The following is an 18,220-nucleotide window of genomic DNA, read 5'->3' as shown; positions in this document are numbered from 1 at the left end:
CTTATAGTTTGACTTCAGATGGTGACACTGACAACAAGGAACTTTCAGCTAGGGACCTGTTCTACCTGACATTGTTGTCCTAGCGCCCTTTGCTAGTCTCTCATTGGAAAATCAAAAACATTTAATGAACTTCTCTGCAGTTCAGTTCTCTGGGCCAATTACAGAGCAAAGAATGGAATGCAGCAGATGTATTGTTTTAGTTGTAATAATGGAAGATAAAGATGTCCCTTTAATTTCTAATGCTTCTTTTGAAAATCATTAATTGTTTTATTTTGGCTTTCAGAAGTGTGAATTTATAAGAGAATTTGTCTCAGTTGATGCTTAAAGTTTATTTGCTCTTCTGTATATGAATCAAATCAGGATAGTAAATCAGATTAATACATCTTTTAATGATACCTGAGTGTAGGGTCCTTACCTATTTTAGGACTGATAAATAGAAAATCACTTGTTCCTTGAGCTCAGGCCTGACTTGACACACTTTACATGTACTCTCCTGATATAATAAAGCATTTGAGGGGAATGTGAATAAAATGAAGCATTGCCCTCAGAATTTTTTAAGCCTAATGTATGAAACTTTTCTTCAGGAAAATGGGTTTGTTTTCTTAATTTGGAAGTAGAATTCTTTTTATATTTGAGTAATTAAGGTAACAAAGGTAACCTTTTTTTTTTCTGCATTACAGTGCCTTTGTTCCTTTGGATATTCCCAACAAGAAGAATTCTACGGAGTGGGAGAAAGTGAAGCTTCTGTTTGAAGAATTTGGAAGTAGTCGTAAGTTTAACATTTGCTGTGAGCTTTGCAAGAGTTGCTACTAATTTATTTTGGCACACTTCTCGTTGACTGACCAAGATGATTAAATTCTTTAGTGACAGGTTTTTCAAACTTGACTTTAGCTTAGGTACTCTAAGTCTTTGCAGTAAGAGAAAAAAATTTAGAACTGTCTTAAATGTACAGAGAAGAGACACTGACAGTGTCTGCTTTCAATACAGTCCCCATTTGACAGCAAGGATTACAATGGTGGGTCTTCTGATATTAATGGTAGTGAGGAGAAGGTACTTTCCTCTACAGTCTTTACTTAATACAGCTCTTAAATGCTACTTGGATGCTCAAGTTTGCTAACTTTTAAGGCATGGTGAGTGTGTATCTTGTTGACAGGTTGGAACGCAATACTGCTGTTCCCTAAAAGAATGAGACTAAGTGGCTTTGCGGGTTTGGACAACAAAATCCTGTGGGTGTTACGACATTTTTCCCTTTGCTCTCCTAGTACTGACCTTTTCTAAAACTGTGGTTTTTGCATTTGTTATACTTCTTTATGCTAGGGCTGTAAACAACTATCGTGAAGGCCAAACTCCACGAAATAGTATTTAACCTTTAGCTTTTGCAGTTCATGTGTTTGGCCAGTGCAATTCATGTTTTCCCTTTTCAGTAAAAGGTGTGAAGGAAGTGTTTTATAGGTGAGCTAAGACAGACTTGATGTCACTTTCCAAAAAAGGTAACTAAAAGTTGTCTATGAAACATTAATCTCAATGCATAAGTACTCTAGCGTTTTGTGCCTTGTTCTCTGTGCATCAGAGTATCTGCTTCTGTGTGAATGTTTTAGAATGTAATGATACAAGCCTTTGTCAAGTCACATTCTGCATTATTCTAGAGATTTTGTACTGACTAAAAGGTCCCTGCAATGACATTAGCCAGCTCTGTCAGTGCTTCAGGGCCTGTCACCCTTGTACGTACAGCTTGCTGAAGTCTCTAACCTAATGCTCTTCAACCAAGGGTACCTCTTTCTTCCAGCCTTCTCTCTGAGCTCTTGGGCCTGGGTTTCCTGAAGTTTAGTCTTGCTGGTAAAAGACTGAGCAGAGAGCATTTAGTAACTCTAGGCTTTTCGTGGAAAAGTTCTGTATCACCAGGGCCCCTGCCCCACTCACTATCAGGCCCCTATTTTCCCTCATCTTCCTCTTGCCACTTAGACTCAAGGCCCTTCTTATTTGTTTTGACATCCTTGTAGACTCTTTAATCTTAAAATGCTCTGTGCTGTAAGCTGTGCTTCTAAGTGTAGGAGATGAGGACAAAGCCATAGCTTATTCACTATTCTGGTTGCTTCATTGTTGATGTTTATCTTCCTTCACAAAGATTATAACAGTGTAGGAATAAATACTTCTCAGACTCTTTATAGCAATAGAGACAGTGGTTGAGCTGCGATGTAAGTTAATTTTTCCAGGCTGCCTTGATATAACTGTAATGAAATACTCATATCCACCTGTTTTGGCTATGCTGTATTTTCATAGCAAATGTTTTTTTTTGAGGATGTGAAAGTCTGGTTTCGTTTTCTGACTCTATCAGCATATTCTCGTGACTTGTAAATTTCATAGGATAATTCAGACTGAAGAGACCTCAGATCATCTAGTCAAATCTCCTGCATCGAGAAGGTTGCTCAGGGCTTTATCAGCTAGCTCTTGTAAACCTCCTAAGTTTGGAAACTTTCATCTCATTCTGAAAAAAATAATAGAATCATAGAATAAACTGGGTTGGAAGAGACCTCTGAGATCATCAAGTCCAATCCTTGATCCAACACCACTGTGATTACTAGATCATGGCACTAAATGCCATATCCAGTCTTATCTTAAAAACCTCCAGGGATGGTGAATCCACTGCCTCTCTGGGCAGTCCATTCCAGTGCCTGACCACTCTCTCTGTAAAGAATTTCTTTCTAATATCCAACCTAAAAATAACCTGGCAGAGCTTAAGCCCATGCCGTGTTGTTGTACTGCTGGTTGCCTGGGAAAAGAGACCAATCTCCACCTGGCTAGAACTTCCCTTCAGGTAGTTATAGACAGTGCTGAGGTCACCTCTGAGCCTCCTCTTCTCCAGACTAAACAACCCCAGCTCCCTCAGCCTCTCCTCACAGGACTTGTGCTCAAGTGCCTTTACCAGCCTCATTGCTCTTTTCTGGACCCACTCCAGCACCTCTGCTCTTACTCAGGATCAGCTGAATGCTGTCACCCGTTGTCTCCCACTTGACAGCTATGCACCACTGAAGAGCCTGGGCCCCACTCCTTTGATAAGCAAACAGGCTGTATGAAGTGTCTCCAAAGCTGTCTCTGTTCCAGGCTGAACAAGCCTGGCTCCCTCAGCTTCTCTGCCCAGCGTGTTCTCCAACTTCTGACCAACTTAGTTCTCCTCCTGCTCAGATTTACCAGTCTTACCTGGAGCAGGAGCCTCAAAAGTAGTTGCAGCATTCCTTATATGGTCCCTTCCTTTAATAAAGGGGTATGCTGCTCTTGATACAGCTCAGGGTGCTGTTGGACTTGCATGCTGGCAGGGCTCACTGCTGGCTTATCTTGAGATTGCTGTCTCCCAAGAACCCTGTGGGGTTTTGTAGAGCTACTCCACAGACAATCTCTGCAAAAGGTTCTTTTGTGTTCCAGTTGCTGGAGAAATAAGGACAAAATGCTTGCATTTTGTCTTTTCTTGTACCTGTTGTCCTGTTTTTATAAAAATTTACCCTTTTCCTTTGTCTGCAGTGGACCCAAGAAATACAAAGAACTTGAGACATGGAACAAATATCCAGCAACATCAGCTGGTAGTGAAATTATGAAAGGAATGCAAACTCATCCACTGAGGCAGCACCTGATAATATACTTCTAGTGTACAATTACAAATTTCTCAGCCAGTTAGTTTCTTAATGTTCCATTGAACATAGTTCAGACTTTTAAAATGGATATTAAATGTTGGTTTCAAATACTTTTACAGAAGAATCATCAAATATGATGTGTAAGTACATTGTGTGATATGTTACAAGTAGGGGCTTTTTTCCCCTCAAGCTTCAGAAGCTAAATCAAATTTTCACAGACACTGAAGGGAGAATAGTGCTAGTGTAGGGTTTGTTTTTGTGGGGGTTTTTTTGTGTGTTTTTTTAAGTTTAAACATAGCTTTAGTATTTTTGAAATGTAGGGACATACTGCTTTTAGCTCTGGGCAAGTTGTTTGATATTACGTGGCAAAAATAGCAAAAGAGAGATTTGAGCTGTCAAGCTGCATTTTGTTGTCCTGTTCTATCAGTTTTGGTGGTTTTGGAAGGAGGCCTGTGGGGCTGGTCAGAAGAAGGATGCAGTGTCTCATAGAGGATCTCAGTTTGGCTGCTTGGTGCTGTGTTCAGGAAATAAAAATGGAAATTAGCTAATGAATGGAAACTGGCTAGTCATTCCGTGTGAGGAGGAATAATAAAAGTTACTCTACTTCAAATTCTTCAGTTAGCTAGCGAGGAGGACATGGGGGAGAACACTAAATACTGTCTCGATTCTGACTGGCACAAGCAAGAAATTGATTGCTGAAGGTTAGTTTCTGTAATGTCTGTAAGTTCCTGTGTTACTATTTAACCAAAACCACTTGTGATGTGTTAGAGGCCTGTTGTGAAGCATTATGCTGGAGATTTCAGGGAATGTATTGCCTTTTTGTTTGGTAACTCTTTTCTTTTATTATCCCATTTGATTTCTAGAGTGATAATAAGGCTACAGTAACTCTTTAGTTCCCTGAACTTTTTCCAGTTTATAGGTACATTGAGTGAAGCTGAGACCTGCAGTCTGGCTTTGCTTGGAGGGATCCATTCCTGCCTGATTCTAGATAATGCTTTAGTAGGAGAAATCAGGTGATAACAAAGAAAACAAAGATGAACCATCCTGAATGCATGTGAAATTTGTCCAAGTTACCACAGCACCCTGGAGAGGCCAGAAATTAGTCTTGAAGAGGCATTGCATGGCTATGGGAGCTAGTTCATTAGTGCCTATTCCAACTGTTTGACTGAATGCAACTTCTGTGAGCTTGTAGCAAAGGCAGGAGTCTGTCCTGCATCTTGCTATTTTTGAGGAAGATGTTTGTGGACAAAAAGCTATGCTAGGTGAATTTTTTCATCAAGTTATGGCTGGTATCTCTGTCTAAATATTTACCTTTATTCTCATGAACTTACATCTCTGCCAAACCAATTCAGGGGGAAGGGTTCTTACACTTAATCTGAAGTATTTTCAACAGGCTTTTTTTTTTCTGCAGATGGCTTGACTGCACTTTCATTTTCCATTAGTTCCTTGACTGTGATTGGAATGTTGGCAGCTATCACTTACACAGTAAGTTGTTATGCAAATTTTTAGCTGTTTAAATTCATGACACTTAGATGTATCTTCTGTTTTCCTGATAAGTTTTAATCTTTAGCTGCATGTCCTTGCTAATGTAACTCTCTTCCAATGCATTCTGGCTCTAACATAGTGAAGTTGTTTCCATGTAGCTTTGCTGTGAATTCTAAGTGCCTCAGTAGCAATTGGTCATGAAATAAATTATTTTGACGCATTCCCACCCAAGGAGGTGTTTTGTTCTAGGCTAGAAATATATAAAAATCTCCTAAAACAGATATAAGAAAGAAGGACGAGTGTTTGTCATAACTGGGTAAGGGGGTAAGGTACCTACTAAATACTACCTTTAGCATCTTAACAGAGTAATAAACATAGCTAATGACTTTGTTTCTCCAGTTGCTGTAAGTTATAGTGGAATTATAGGAGGCAGTTCAGTACAGGTTTTTAGATGTGTCAACCCTGACAGCTCAGTGGTCATCAGGGTCTGTGCAGTAGGTAGAACAATTGGATGATTAGCTAGTAGATATGTTAGGTGAGCTGAATTGCTCTCAGCCCCATTGACTAAATACTTCAACTTGACCCAGATCATAAATTTTATTACTTTAAACCTTTTTCTAAAGTGACATGGGTCATTAAATTATTCAGGCTGTCTTGCTGACATCTGGATCATGTGATGGTCAAAAAAGATCCAGACCTTCACTTAGCCTGTAGTAATGTCAGCTTTTAGATTTTTTTCCCTGTAGCATAAAAGGAATCTCTTGTTCAACTATGTTACATTACTGAAGAGCACATGTAGTGTTGTTTCAACCTCCATGAGACTAACATTAAGGACAAACTCATTAGGTGGGAGAATATTAATGTTCTGTTCAAACAGACAAGCATGATTTTTTTAACTGTTAGCAAACATATAATGTGAAATTGTGAAAATAAATTTATTGCTGACTGAAAGGTAAGCCGTGTATAAGAAAAGCCCAAGATGTGGGTAGATGTGGCACTTTGTGCTCTGGTAAGGTGGTACGTGATCAAAGGTTGAACCTGATATTGGAGGTCTTTCCCAGCCTTAATGATTTCATGATTCTTGGAGGTTTTTCAATTTGTTCCTAGTATTTTCTACTTCCCGTGTTATTTATTTTTGAACACAGATCAGTTGTGGGCATCATTCAGCTGAGCATTATGATTTCCTTCTGTCCTCGGCAGTAGCTGAACTTGGAAATACGTGACTTCCATCAGAGTTCAATAACTTTAGTGTTCTGTGTTGTTGGTGTGTTTTCTCAGATGAAGACAGTGTTGCAGTCCTCAATGCTGTTGCCTTAACTTATCTAGGATTTACAAAAATACTGAGACATAAATGGGGTGAAACATCCAGCATCACAACCAAGTCTTGTCTGAATGGCTTATTTACTAAGACTGTAGACTAGTTTCTTCCTTTTTAAATTTCAATTGAGCTGTCCATGCAAATGCCTGGAGCATGAAATTATGATTTTCTTTGTTTTTAACTGCTGTATTTTGTCCTTCTGAAATTATCCTTTCTGTTTCACAGTAGGTAAGCATGAAGGCAGGGTGGGAGAAATGGAGGAGCTATTTTGTAGAAGTTTTGGGGATGAGCTTACACAGGAGGGACCTGCTGTCTATCTCTGACATGTTGGGGGTTTTTTGTCATTGCTGGCAAGCAATTGTAGAATCTTTTGCTGAAACAGTAAGCTGGCTTTGATTTGGATTGAAGTACAAATGTGGCAGACAGTGAAAACCATCTATTAGAGAGTGTTCTCAAACTTCGAGTAGGGTTTTTTATGCTCTAGTAGTTTTGTAATACCTTGCTGACTGTCAGTGATGGTCAGGCTTCCATATGTAAGTGGTTTCCTCCTCTTAACAGCATGAGCAATGCTGTTCTCATGGGCTGAAGAGTGAATAAAGTGTGACCTTGACAGCATGTGAATGCTGTGTACCTGCCTTCCAGTTTATATTGTGGGTTGGACTCTTCCCAGTCGCATGACACAATGTTAGTTCAGTAGTGAGGAGTTAATAATGGGCTGTGGCACTTCCCTAAGTCTAAGGGAGAAGTTGACCCAGGGTATAGTTTGCATCTTTACCAGTTTAGATTAATGCACTCCCTCTGCTTCAGAGGAGGAGGAGCATGATTCTGGAAGAGAGTAGCTGTTTTTCTCTTGGTAGCTTCCCACTTTGTGTTGTGGGCTTTTTTGCTGTGTTAGCCTGATACAGAACTCGCCTCTAGATGAGACAAAGATGGTACTGCACAGGCAAGCCTGTGAGGCATTGGCTGTAATACTTGCCTCTAGCTTTAGATATCTGACAACTAACTAGTTAGGTTCCCGTGTTTTTCAGATACTGTTCTCCATGCTTATCAAATTGTTTGTTCCAGTTTCCAAAGGTCTTTGTGCTTGATCATCAGTTGTAGATTTTTGGTTTTTTAAAGCATGGAAAAAGAATACTATTACATAAAAGTGAACACGAGCAAAAGCAACTATGTCCCAGTTTTCCACAGGTACTTAGCAGATGATGGAAAAAAGAATAGATGGAGACACAATGTGTGTATCTGAACTCCCGCATCTCTGGACAGAGGTGATCTCAGATCTTTGGTTTATATCAGTGAAGAGTTGAGGATTTGTGGCACAGGCATAACTGAAATTTTTTTGTGTTCCTGACTTCTGCATATCCTCAGCCTGTTTCAGTGCCAGCGTTGGAATTTTGTTGTTGAAGGACAGTTAAGGCCAGATGTCCTTTGTCTTTTGTATACTCATATGCACAGTGAAGGAAAAAAATCTATTTTAAATTAAAATCTAATAAAGGTTGTATTGTAATAAGTGATATGTTAGCAAGTCCTTTCATACCTAAGTAAAAATGGCTTTACTTTGAATGCCTACTATAACACAAAATACTAAAAAATAAATAGGAATACTGTGCCTGCAGTTGACTGATTTCATCTTACTGTTATTTATGGAAGAGTACCATGAAACAGATGAATCAAGTGATTCTATTTAAGTCCCTGGCAGTGCAATTTATCTGCTCTGCAATTAGTTAAACGTATGTTAACAGTCCTGCTTTATGTGGCCTTCAGTGTGAGGAATTAGATTATAGCTGCTCTGAAATTGAATTTCTGTATTGTGGTAATATACAATACTGTGAAAAGTTGAGGGGTAAAAAAGGCTTTGGCACTGTCAGTAGGTAGCCTTGAATTTGAGTAGAAACTGAGAGCAAAAGCTCAGTTTAGCATGTGTCTGCTTCTAGGCTTTCTTTATGAAAGCTTAATTCTCCTGCTTCCACAGGAGGAGGGATGCAGTGGGGTTTCTTTGGATTGAAAGTGGCTGCAGTTTAAAGTATGGAACTTACAAATTTACCCGAAACACTAATCAAGTTAAAATACATTTTTTTAAGTGTTGATCCAGTGTTCTGGGCTTCTCTGGAGGTCTGTGTTGGTTTAATAAATTACTCTGAAGTACATGGTGAACTATTAATATAACTAAGAACAGGCTTCTTATCAGACCATGCTGCATTGTAGCATTTGATATGTTGGGATTTTTAGGGGTGAAGGTGTCAAATAGGGGACAACACATTGGTCTAGCACAAAGCTTCAAAGTTGCTGGCAATTGAGGACTTGTGTTACTGAGTGTGATAGAAAGGTAGGTAACAATACAGTTTGATGTGGCTGTCATTATATTAGCTTGCTGGGTTCCCTTTTCTTATGGCTTCAAACATCAAAATCACACTAAATTTGATCTTGTGATACCTGCAGAGAAGAGGTTTTGTTGTAGTTTGAGAGGGAAATGTAGAGTTCGTTTTTTCATTTGAGCTTTTCCCCAGCATCTGAGTGGGGTAGCATGAAATACACTGTTAAAACTGAAGTTGCTAAAGAAATAAAACTTACTTAGTATGGAAAGTTCTTGAGCTCCTCAATTTCTGTCAAATGCTAGTTAAGAATTTGGAGAGGGATTAATAGTAAATATTGATCCTGAAAACATCCGTGAAGGTAAATTACTGGGAGGGTACTAACATGGGAATTACCAGCTTAATGTAAAAGCTGCTTCTCTATGGGAAGGTCACAGTGAAAACTCAGAACTGCTTTCAGAAGATTGTGTTTTTGCAGATGCTCTTGGTTAAAAGCAAGAATTATTATAATAATTATATTTTGATTTGAGTTTCATGCTTGCTATGAAATATCTTCAGGAGTCAACAGCTAATATTTGAATAAAAGCAAACTAAATTTTTATGGTGTTTCTTAACACCATGTCATTCAAATGAGAATATAAATGAGATGCAAGGAAAATGACTAAGGAGTAAAAGGATCGTTTCCAGAGAGGATTTTAACTCCACACTTTAAATGGGAAATAAACTGGTTTATTCTGTTTAGCTTTCTGTGTGCTGACATTTGGGCAGTAATGAAGAATGTGGAGACTGTTGCTTCCCTGGGCCTGTGACAGTGTCTGGCTATGAGCTGTGTGGTTTTGGACTTGGAACCTTTCTCCAGTAGTGTTGGCCTTCTATAGGAAAAACAGACCTTCACTAACACTTGATTGCAAAGTGAGATGAGAGGTGTCTGGCATGAGGCTAAACATTTTGACAATAGTGTATAAGTTCAAGCAGACATATTGGCTTGACAAGTTTCTCACCTTATAAATGTAAGTCCATAACAGTAAATTCTCAAATTGTTTGCTTCATTTGCCTTTTCTTCAATTAGCTTTGTTTCTGTTTTTTTGGCTCTAGCCATTCCAATGAACAGTTTTTCTTGATAAGCTATTTATTTTACTAAGAGGTGGGTACAGAACTGAATTGTCTAAAACTTGGAGTGTAGCAAACATACAGGTTAGGACAAAAAACCTCTCCAAATTAATTAAACATGGTGTCAAGCAGAGTACTGGTTTTTTTAGGAGCATGACTTGTTTCTAATTGTGTGTAACAGTTTAAGTTAGTACTGTTTCTATACTTAATTCATATTGCTACAGTACCATTTTTAAAACATAATTCAACATTTTCTGAAAGCAGGTTTATGGACGGATGTGCATAGCACTTAGCTCTTGAAGTTTAAAAAGGTCTATTCTGAAGAAGACTTTTGAACAAAGCTTTCTCAGAGTAATGCTTCTTATGTCAACCGTGAGCTCTTCACATCATCTATACTAAGCCAACATCTCTTCTTGGTGATGTACATTTTCCAAACATTGAGAAGTCAAACCTAACCCACACTGAGCATCTCCTATAAGATCCCCATAGAGAAGCATATGAAATACAGGTTGGATGAGCAGTCAAGGAGGTGGATTGAAAACTGGCTGAATGTCTAGGCCCAGTGGATGGTGATCTGTGACATAAAGTCTCGTTGGAGGCCAGTCATTAGTGGTGTATGCCAGGAATCAGTACTGGTTCCAGTTCTGTTCGTGTTCATCAATGATCAGGATGATGAGGCACAAACTGGGATGATGCCTTCTGGGGCTTGGTACTCCACAGGAGTGTGCTGCCATCCAGAGGCCTTGCTAGGTTGGACAAATGGTCTGACAGGATCACTGTCAAATTCAGCAAGGTAAAGTGGAAAGCTGAGGAGGAATGAAGTCACACAAATACATACAGGGGACCACCCAGCAGGGAAGCAGCTTTGAGAAGGACTTGGGAGGTTCTGGTGGACACCAAGCAAACCATGAGCCAGGAATATACTCTTGCTGTGAAGCAGGCTAGTGGTATCCTGAGCTGTGTTAGGAGGAGTGTTGCCAGCAGGCTTTTGGGGATTCTTTGCCTTTACTCAACCCTCGTAGACCAGATGTGGAGTTCTGAGCTGTTCAGTATCAGAAACAGAGTCATAGAAGTGGGTCCAGTCAAGGGCCACAAAGATAAGGTACTTTTCCTATTACAAGGAAAGGCTTGGAGCTAGAACTGTTAGCCAAGAGAAAAAGATCACTTAGGTGAAGTCTTACAGATGCATAGAAATATCTGAAGAGAGAGTGCGAAGGAGCCAGGCTCTTTGCCCAGGAGTGGGACAAAAGGCAGAGGGCACAAGCTGTAACACTGTGAAGGTGACTGATCATTGGCACAAGTTGCTTAGAGAGATTGTGGAGTCCTCCTTCTTGGAGATAGTCAGGAGCCGTATGTATGTGGTCCTGGGCAAGCAGCTCTAGGTGACCCTGGGTTTGGGCCAGATGGCCTCTCAAGGTCCCTCCCAACCTCAGTCTGCTCACTGTGTGGACACACAGGATTTAGCAGTGGTACTGATGGGTGACACTAAAGGTGTTGTACTTCATGGTGTGAGCTGTCCTCTGTTTAAGCTTGGCTCTAGCCTATGAAAACCTTGAGTGGATGGTGATTGACAGTAAGATTGGTTCTTTCTTGTGTTTATTTCAACAGTACTGACTTTACTGTTATAATGTCATTTAACTCATGTTGGACAACTTTTTGTTTCATCATGGCTGTTAATTTGTGAAAAAAATTTATTACAGATTCTTACTATGACTTATCTTAGTACAACTAATGTTCAAAAAAGTGCAGTGAGCACTTTGGTAAAACAGTATATGATGTCTGAAAAGAAGTTAGTTCCATTTTTCAGTGACTACTAACTCCTGCAAGGCTGTTTTGTGTCAGAAGATGTAATCATTTTCCAGTACTTTGATAGGTGGCTTCCTTCTGTGAATATATATAAAAATACAAAAGCTGCAGATAGATTTCTTTTGACTAACTTTGAGCTGATCCTTATTAGCGTGATCTTCTAGAATATGATACTAGAACTCACACTTCATGTTGCACTTCCTTGCTGAATACACTGAAGAATAACTTTTTCTTTATGTTAATTGGCACATTGGAAGACCAGGAAGGGACAAGAAAGATGCAACTGAGGAAGATGTGTATTCTAAATTTTTGGCTTTCTAAGGGGAAATAGTAAGATGAAGTCTACTAATGTTCACGAGATACATTAATGTTATCGGCAAGCATAAAAAGATGTAGTTTTTCTCAAAAACATGCGATGTTTAAATGAGTAACATTATTTAGACTTATTTTTTCGTATGTTTCAGTTCTCAGCATGATGTTGGTAGTTGCTTTTCTGTTTTCCAGTTTTAATAACAGTCTATTTTTTTTTGGTATTATGTGTAGTACTGAAGTACAGCACTTAGTAATTAAAATTGTTTGATAAGAAATGTGAACAAATGATCTTCATGGGGGCTCTGCACATCCATGTCCTTGATCTAAACTGACGCTTTTTGCATCTATGAATGTGGAGTGGTAACAAGAAAATGATGAATTGGGCCTGCAGTGATGTACTGGTTTTAGCTGTGGGAGAGTTTGAAACAGTTTTGGAGATGATGTAGTTTGGGTCTATTCTCTCTTTAATGTGTTTTTCATTGAATTGGTTCTACATTGCCTTAGGTGTTAATACAATAGTTGTTGTTTCCAGATTGCTATTTGAATTCAAGGCAGAATAACTTACTACACATGCAGTGATAGATAGATTGGTTTTTTTGAGTGATCTCATGCATCTCATTTAGCATGGCCTTGAAGGATAATTTTAATTGGCTTTGTGATTTCTCCAAACATTTAATAAGCAGTATTTGATTTTTTTCTTACAGAATTGTAAAGTGATCCTTTCTTCTCTGTTCTGAAAGAGGAAATATTGGAAAGCTTGGTTTGTCAGCTCACAAATGTAATGACCTTTTCACACCTGATTTTTGTCCAGAGCATGATTTACTTTTCTGCATTTGATTTAACAGCCAGAGAGCTTAAAACCTGTGATCATCTGTCTAACCTTAGATGCACTTGTTCACTAGTGATGTTGTTTTAAGTAGACATCAAACAGCTATTCAGAAATTCCTGTTAGTAGTATTCATTGTCATTACTACTGAGTCACTACAATGTCAATTCTGAAATACTAAAGAAATGTAATTATTTCATTATGTGCACTTCTCCATGAACTAGTAAATAACTACAATAGCAAGCCAATTTGACTGTTTTACTGCCTGATTCCTACTATTCTCTTGGAGACCTGTAGATATTAAACTGGTAGATAGCTGACATTAGAATTGCAGCTTGAAAGGAGATTAATCTTTTGGTTGTTAATGCTTTCCCAAGCCTAATTGAGCAATACAGAAGGTGGTAGCTAGGCACAAGTTATGGTCACTATTACAACCAAAGCAGAGTTAACTTTTTTTACAGAAGTTTTGTCAGGGAAACACAAATTCATTGTGTGTAGTAAAACAATTGTGGTGTAGAGGCTTTGACAAATAAGTGAGACAGTCTTGCAAATGTGTATGTTGGAGAAAAAAGATTATTATGAAAAATGAGTGTGTAGCAGGAGACCAGAGGGATGAATAGTGGAGAAAAGGATAAACAGGTGCTTAATGCAAGGTTCATTTTGTGTGCAATAGATTGTACAAGAAGTGCCATACTGAACATACCTATTCTGTTAGTCTGTTCTGTGCTTTGAGATGTTTTCATAGTAATGTTACTCAAAAATTTTGCTCTCTCAGCATTCCAGTCTTCAGCTGCTGTAACTTCCTGTGAAAGAAATGAGATTTTACTAGAGATAACATATCAAATAATTTTCCAAGCTGTATGGCATGAGCTATTAAACATAAGCAAATAGTCAACTGCACATGAGATGGTCTACCATTTTCAGATGCATTTATTAGGCTTTCTCCTTAACTCTGCACATGTTGAGGATATGTGAACTCCTGTCCGTATTTGCCATGCTTAATGATGTTCTAGGAATAAGATTCTTGAATTCCAGTTGTTGTCTTTAGACTGGCCGTATGAGTAGATAACCAGAGAGGCCAACAGCTGACTTTAATGTGAGAAAGCAATGACAATTAGTTGTGAAGTTAGGTGACTTTTCAGGAGCGCTGTGCAGTTGAGCTGCTCAGAGAAGGTTTCATTTCAATAAAGGTGGAGTCCCAGTTCCTCTTACCCAAGCTCCAGAGTTACCTGTTTTGGGATGACACCTGCCAGTGCACCTCACTTGAGACTACTTAATTGGACTCATCTATGTGCTCTGTCAGAAGCAGTACTGGCAACAGTGCATTGTATCCATGTAAAATGGTGTTCAGTATAAGCGACTGAACTGTGTCAATTTGCTATAAAAGGTATCCATGTGACTTTCTTCTTGGTTAACATTATTCAAACAAAAAGCTAATTGGACTACAAATATAGAAAAATCTTTCCTATACCAAAATATTCTTTGAATGTAGGGGTTTTTTTGGACATTTGTATTAAATCAAATTAACTCATACTTGACTGTATTTCATGAATAGTGCATATACTAGATCAGCTGTTTTTAACTTGAATAGATGCATTTTTAACACAGTCTAGTTGATAGGATTGAACATTTTGTCTTTCATGGTCACACTTTCAGATGAAGTATTGAAACACGCTGTTGTAAGGAAATAGGAAGTTGAATATTTGGATCTTTAAAATTGTGAATTTTTTTTGTGCCTTTTATACAGTGATACCCAATTCCTTCTTTTGCTTTCTCATATGACTTCGCTAGAGGGCAGTGTCGTGCAAGAAATGTTTGTCAATATTAATTTCTACATTTCTTGTCCAAGATTAGATATACATCTTTTAAAATATCTCAGTGATAACTGCTTTAAAGCCTCATGCATGATATATAGACCTCTAAAAAGAAATTGAATGTGAAATGTTTCTGCTATGCTGTGCAAGTACTTTTTGATAATTTATTGAAACTACAGGTTTAGTTCTTAAGTATATTTAACGAGAAAAAGTAGTTAAGCTATCTTCATTTACAATTCTGGTTGTGTACCAAGCTAATCAGAAACAACTTACCTGTTCCGTTTGATCCCTAACAACAAGAGATTATCCTGTTTGAGCCACAAGTTAATCATTTGAACATATCATTAGGTGAACATAGCAGATGTAGAAAATAAAACATAGTCAACTTGTAGTTCAAGTATAATGTCTGATGGTTTCAGGCTTTTTGTAGTAGGTGTTCAAAATAAGCTTTGACTCATTTAACTCCTTTCTAAAGTAATCTGCTATATTAATTTCAATATGTTTTTGCTGTGCTCCTCGTAACTGATTTCTAGGCTATGGCTGATTTGGTTGATAATTAGGTGTTCCCATGTTAATAATTTCTTTAGGTGAAACTCTTTCATAGATCAAGTAATTCAGAAATCTTAAACCAGAGGTTATGGTTTCCAGTGGAAAAGTTTCTTGGATCTTTTTAATACAAAAGGGGTTATCTCAGATATAGCTGCATGGTGCAACTTCAGTAAAACAGGATTTTACAACTTGTTCATTTGTGTTCTGGTTTCTGTTAACGTATCAGGCAGTTATCCCTTATCTGGCCATGGGTTATAGGAGTTGGGCTGCTTTGAAGTGTTGTAGCATGCTGAGTCTGCGAGACCAAGGATGAGAACAGCAACTCCTCCTAAATCTTAACGGTGGAGTGACAGAATAGTTGAATCTGCTGCAGATGAATGGGAGAGAAAGCAACACGGGAGAAGTGAACATTAAGAAAATGGCAAGCAATGCTCATGTAATTTCTCATAAGGTATTTTAATGCTCTGTCTGGAGCATAGAGTGTATTTGGGTTGGTGGTGTGCTGAGAGAACTGCTAGAGTGCGTGTGGCTGCTCTTCACTGCCTACTGAAAACTGCATAATGGTACTGAACTAGTTGTGTTCCTGTGAGTTACAGACAGGCTCCTGTTTTACTGACAAATTAGCATCTTAAACCCAGCTACCACTTCTGTGAATAACAAATGAGGCAGAAGTCTCAAGAGCTTTGTTTAGACTGTTCTAATAGGGTTGGTAAGCATGGTTTTCTGTTGCTCAAAGTTTTTCTGTTTTTTCTCTGAAAGGCCACCTGCTTCAAGAAATCTATGAAGTATAATTATGAACTTCATCTACCTAGGCATGTTATCTGTATTGCCTGTGGGCAGAAACTCAAATAAGAATGAGACAGCTGCTCATGGGCAATGCCTCTAACTTGTACTTACTGGGTAGTGAGCTCTCAGAATTTGGCTTTACAGCCCTGAAGCTAACTAGTAGGGGGTGATCTCTTATATGCATCACTTGTGGTGATTCAAGAAAGGGAAATCTCTAAAATTAACTTGTTTAACTATAAATTTAGATTTTTTTTCCTACTGTAAAATGTGGTTTCAAGGAAGCTGATCAGACATCCAGTAATAGCAGCATGAGGCTTTACAGTTTTATCCTTGCAGCATGTATTACCAGATACCAGCCTGAACAGTTAGTATTTAGTACTTTTGTTCATTTTGAAGAACCTATGTAGTGAAAAATAACTTGTATACTGCAGTTGCCTGTACAGACATTTGTATGTTTTTATTCTTTGGTGCAGTATCTCTTACCTGACTTAACCCTTCTAGGTAAAGGAGGTCTAAAAATAAGTCCTGGAAACTGTTGTTTCAGTAGTGTAAGTATGTCAAGAATTAATGTTTTATCTAAATTCATGTACATAAATTGTCTTAACTACTTTAAAGGCTCTTTTGTTCTGTTTTTATTCATATTCCAGACTTTGAGTCTGCAGTTTGTTTTGACACTGAGTTCTCTTTTGGTTTTACTGTTACAGCTTTGGTTTTCCTGTGCTTTCTGCAATACATTGCTTGCTTATCAAGTTGCAGATGCCCAAAATAAGAGTCCCCATGAATAATTTAACACTTATACTAACCCATAGGATTAAATCTTTGTCCAGGACGGCCTTGACCTTCTATATCAGCCTGAAGGGAAATGCAACCCTGAAAATGAGCTAATATAGCTTCTGTTCAGACCTGTGACACATCACATGAGATGACTCATCTCTGTCCTTCATTCTATATATTGTTGTCTTGAAGAACTAATGTGTCTTTTCCCCACACTGATGATGGGAGGCTTGCTTGCATAATCATCTCACTATTATCATCTGTTGTATTCAGGGAAGGAACTTAGGCTGCCTTTATCACTAGAGCAAGCTTGATGTTCAAGTATACAATTCACATCTGCAAAACCAGCCAAACAATGCATCACTTTGAGTTTTATTTTGCTTTGTAGAAACTTAAAGGATTTAAAGTTCTGAATTTTAATTCTTGACTATTTCTGTTGAGTCAATACTTGACGTGTTAATTGATGGTCACTGTTCGAAGAACAGGTGGAAGCCTCTTCTGGATGGTGAAATCTGATTGCCTCTAAGCTGAGGTTTGTAAAATTGTTTAGGTCTATTGTCATAGTAATCTCTTATATGCATTTCTGCATACTGAATGTCTTTGACTCTGGCTGGATATGTTTTAGGTTCCACAGAGGGACCTCAGTTAAATTGTAGCCTGCATTCTAGTTATGATATTGGATGGTGTTTATACTTTCCCCCAAATTGTAGAGATATGCTAATAGCTGACCTGAGTGAGCTCTTCTGGTTCAATACTATTCAGTCTTTAGAAATTATCTGGATGATGGGATTGAGTAGACATATTTTAAGAATGATTTCCGGCTGGGAGAAGTAGATAAAGAGAATGAAGAGCCACCATAGGGACACTGACATGGAAGACTGACATCAGGTTTAGCAAACGCTAAGGCCTTCTCTTGGAATGGGTTGATTCCAAGCAGCAGCTCATGATCAAGTCTGATCAGTTGGAGGATGGCTGTGCTGAAAAGGACCTGGAAGTCATCTAAGTGGACAGTAAGCTGAGCATGATCCAGCAGTTGTGCTGTGCAGCAGAAAAGGAAACAGTGTCCTGGGCTTACATCATAGCCATTATTTCCGTGTACTTGATACTTCCAAAGCTGCAACTGGAAATACTCTGTCTGGCTATTGAAAACTGTCAAGGCTCCAGTGGAGGCTTGTCCAAGTGATTATGGAGTTCTAGAGAGCAACTGGTCAGTAAAGGTTGAAGTGATTCTCTTTGGCCTAGAAAAGAGAATTGGGGACCAAGTGCTTTTTAGCTCATGTAGGGGGCAAAGAGCACAGTGCTCTCAAAGGAGATACTCTGAAGGAAAAGCTGAAACATGCTTATGGAAAGAGTTGTGAAGTCCAACATAAGTTAAATTGTTTTCCTTACCTAAAATACTTAATCTTCTAAGGAGGCCTTCCTATGGCTGTATTGCTGTGTTCAAACCAGAATTGCGAAAATGTCTTGGAAAGCATGAAATTTTTTCTATCACTGATCTGTGATAA

General features: G+C 38.5%; 1 protein-coding gene across 1 annotated transcript in view; it reads left to right on the top strand.

Moving 5' to 3' along the window:
• The window catches only part of LMBRD1 (LMBR1 domain containing 1), a 76,177-nt gene that overhangs the window by 21,340 nt on the left and 36,617 nt on the right, over nucleotides 1–18,220 (top strand). Inside the window, exons 6-7 of the mRNA XM_071548522.1 lie at nucleotides 681–769; nucleotides 5,038–5,111. Of these exons, the coding sequence (XP_071404623.1) occupies nucleotides 681–769; nucleotides 5,038–5,111 (163 nt within the window). The remainder of the gene's footprint in view (nucleotides 1–680; nucleotides 770–5,037; nucleotides 5,112–18,220) is intronic.

The sequence above is a fragment of the Pithys albifrons genome, chromosome 2 (assembly GCF_047495875.1).
Source record: "Pithys albifrons albifrons isolate INPA30051 chromosome 2, PitAlb_v1, whole genome shotgun sequence".
Classification (NCBI taxonomy): domain Eukaryota; kingdom Metazoa; phylum Chordata; class Aves; order Passeriformes; family Thamnophilidae; genus Pithys; species Pithys albifrons.
Note: the sequence above shows the minus strand (reverse complement) of the source record. Positions and strands in the feature narration are given on the sequence as shown.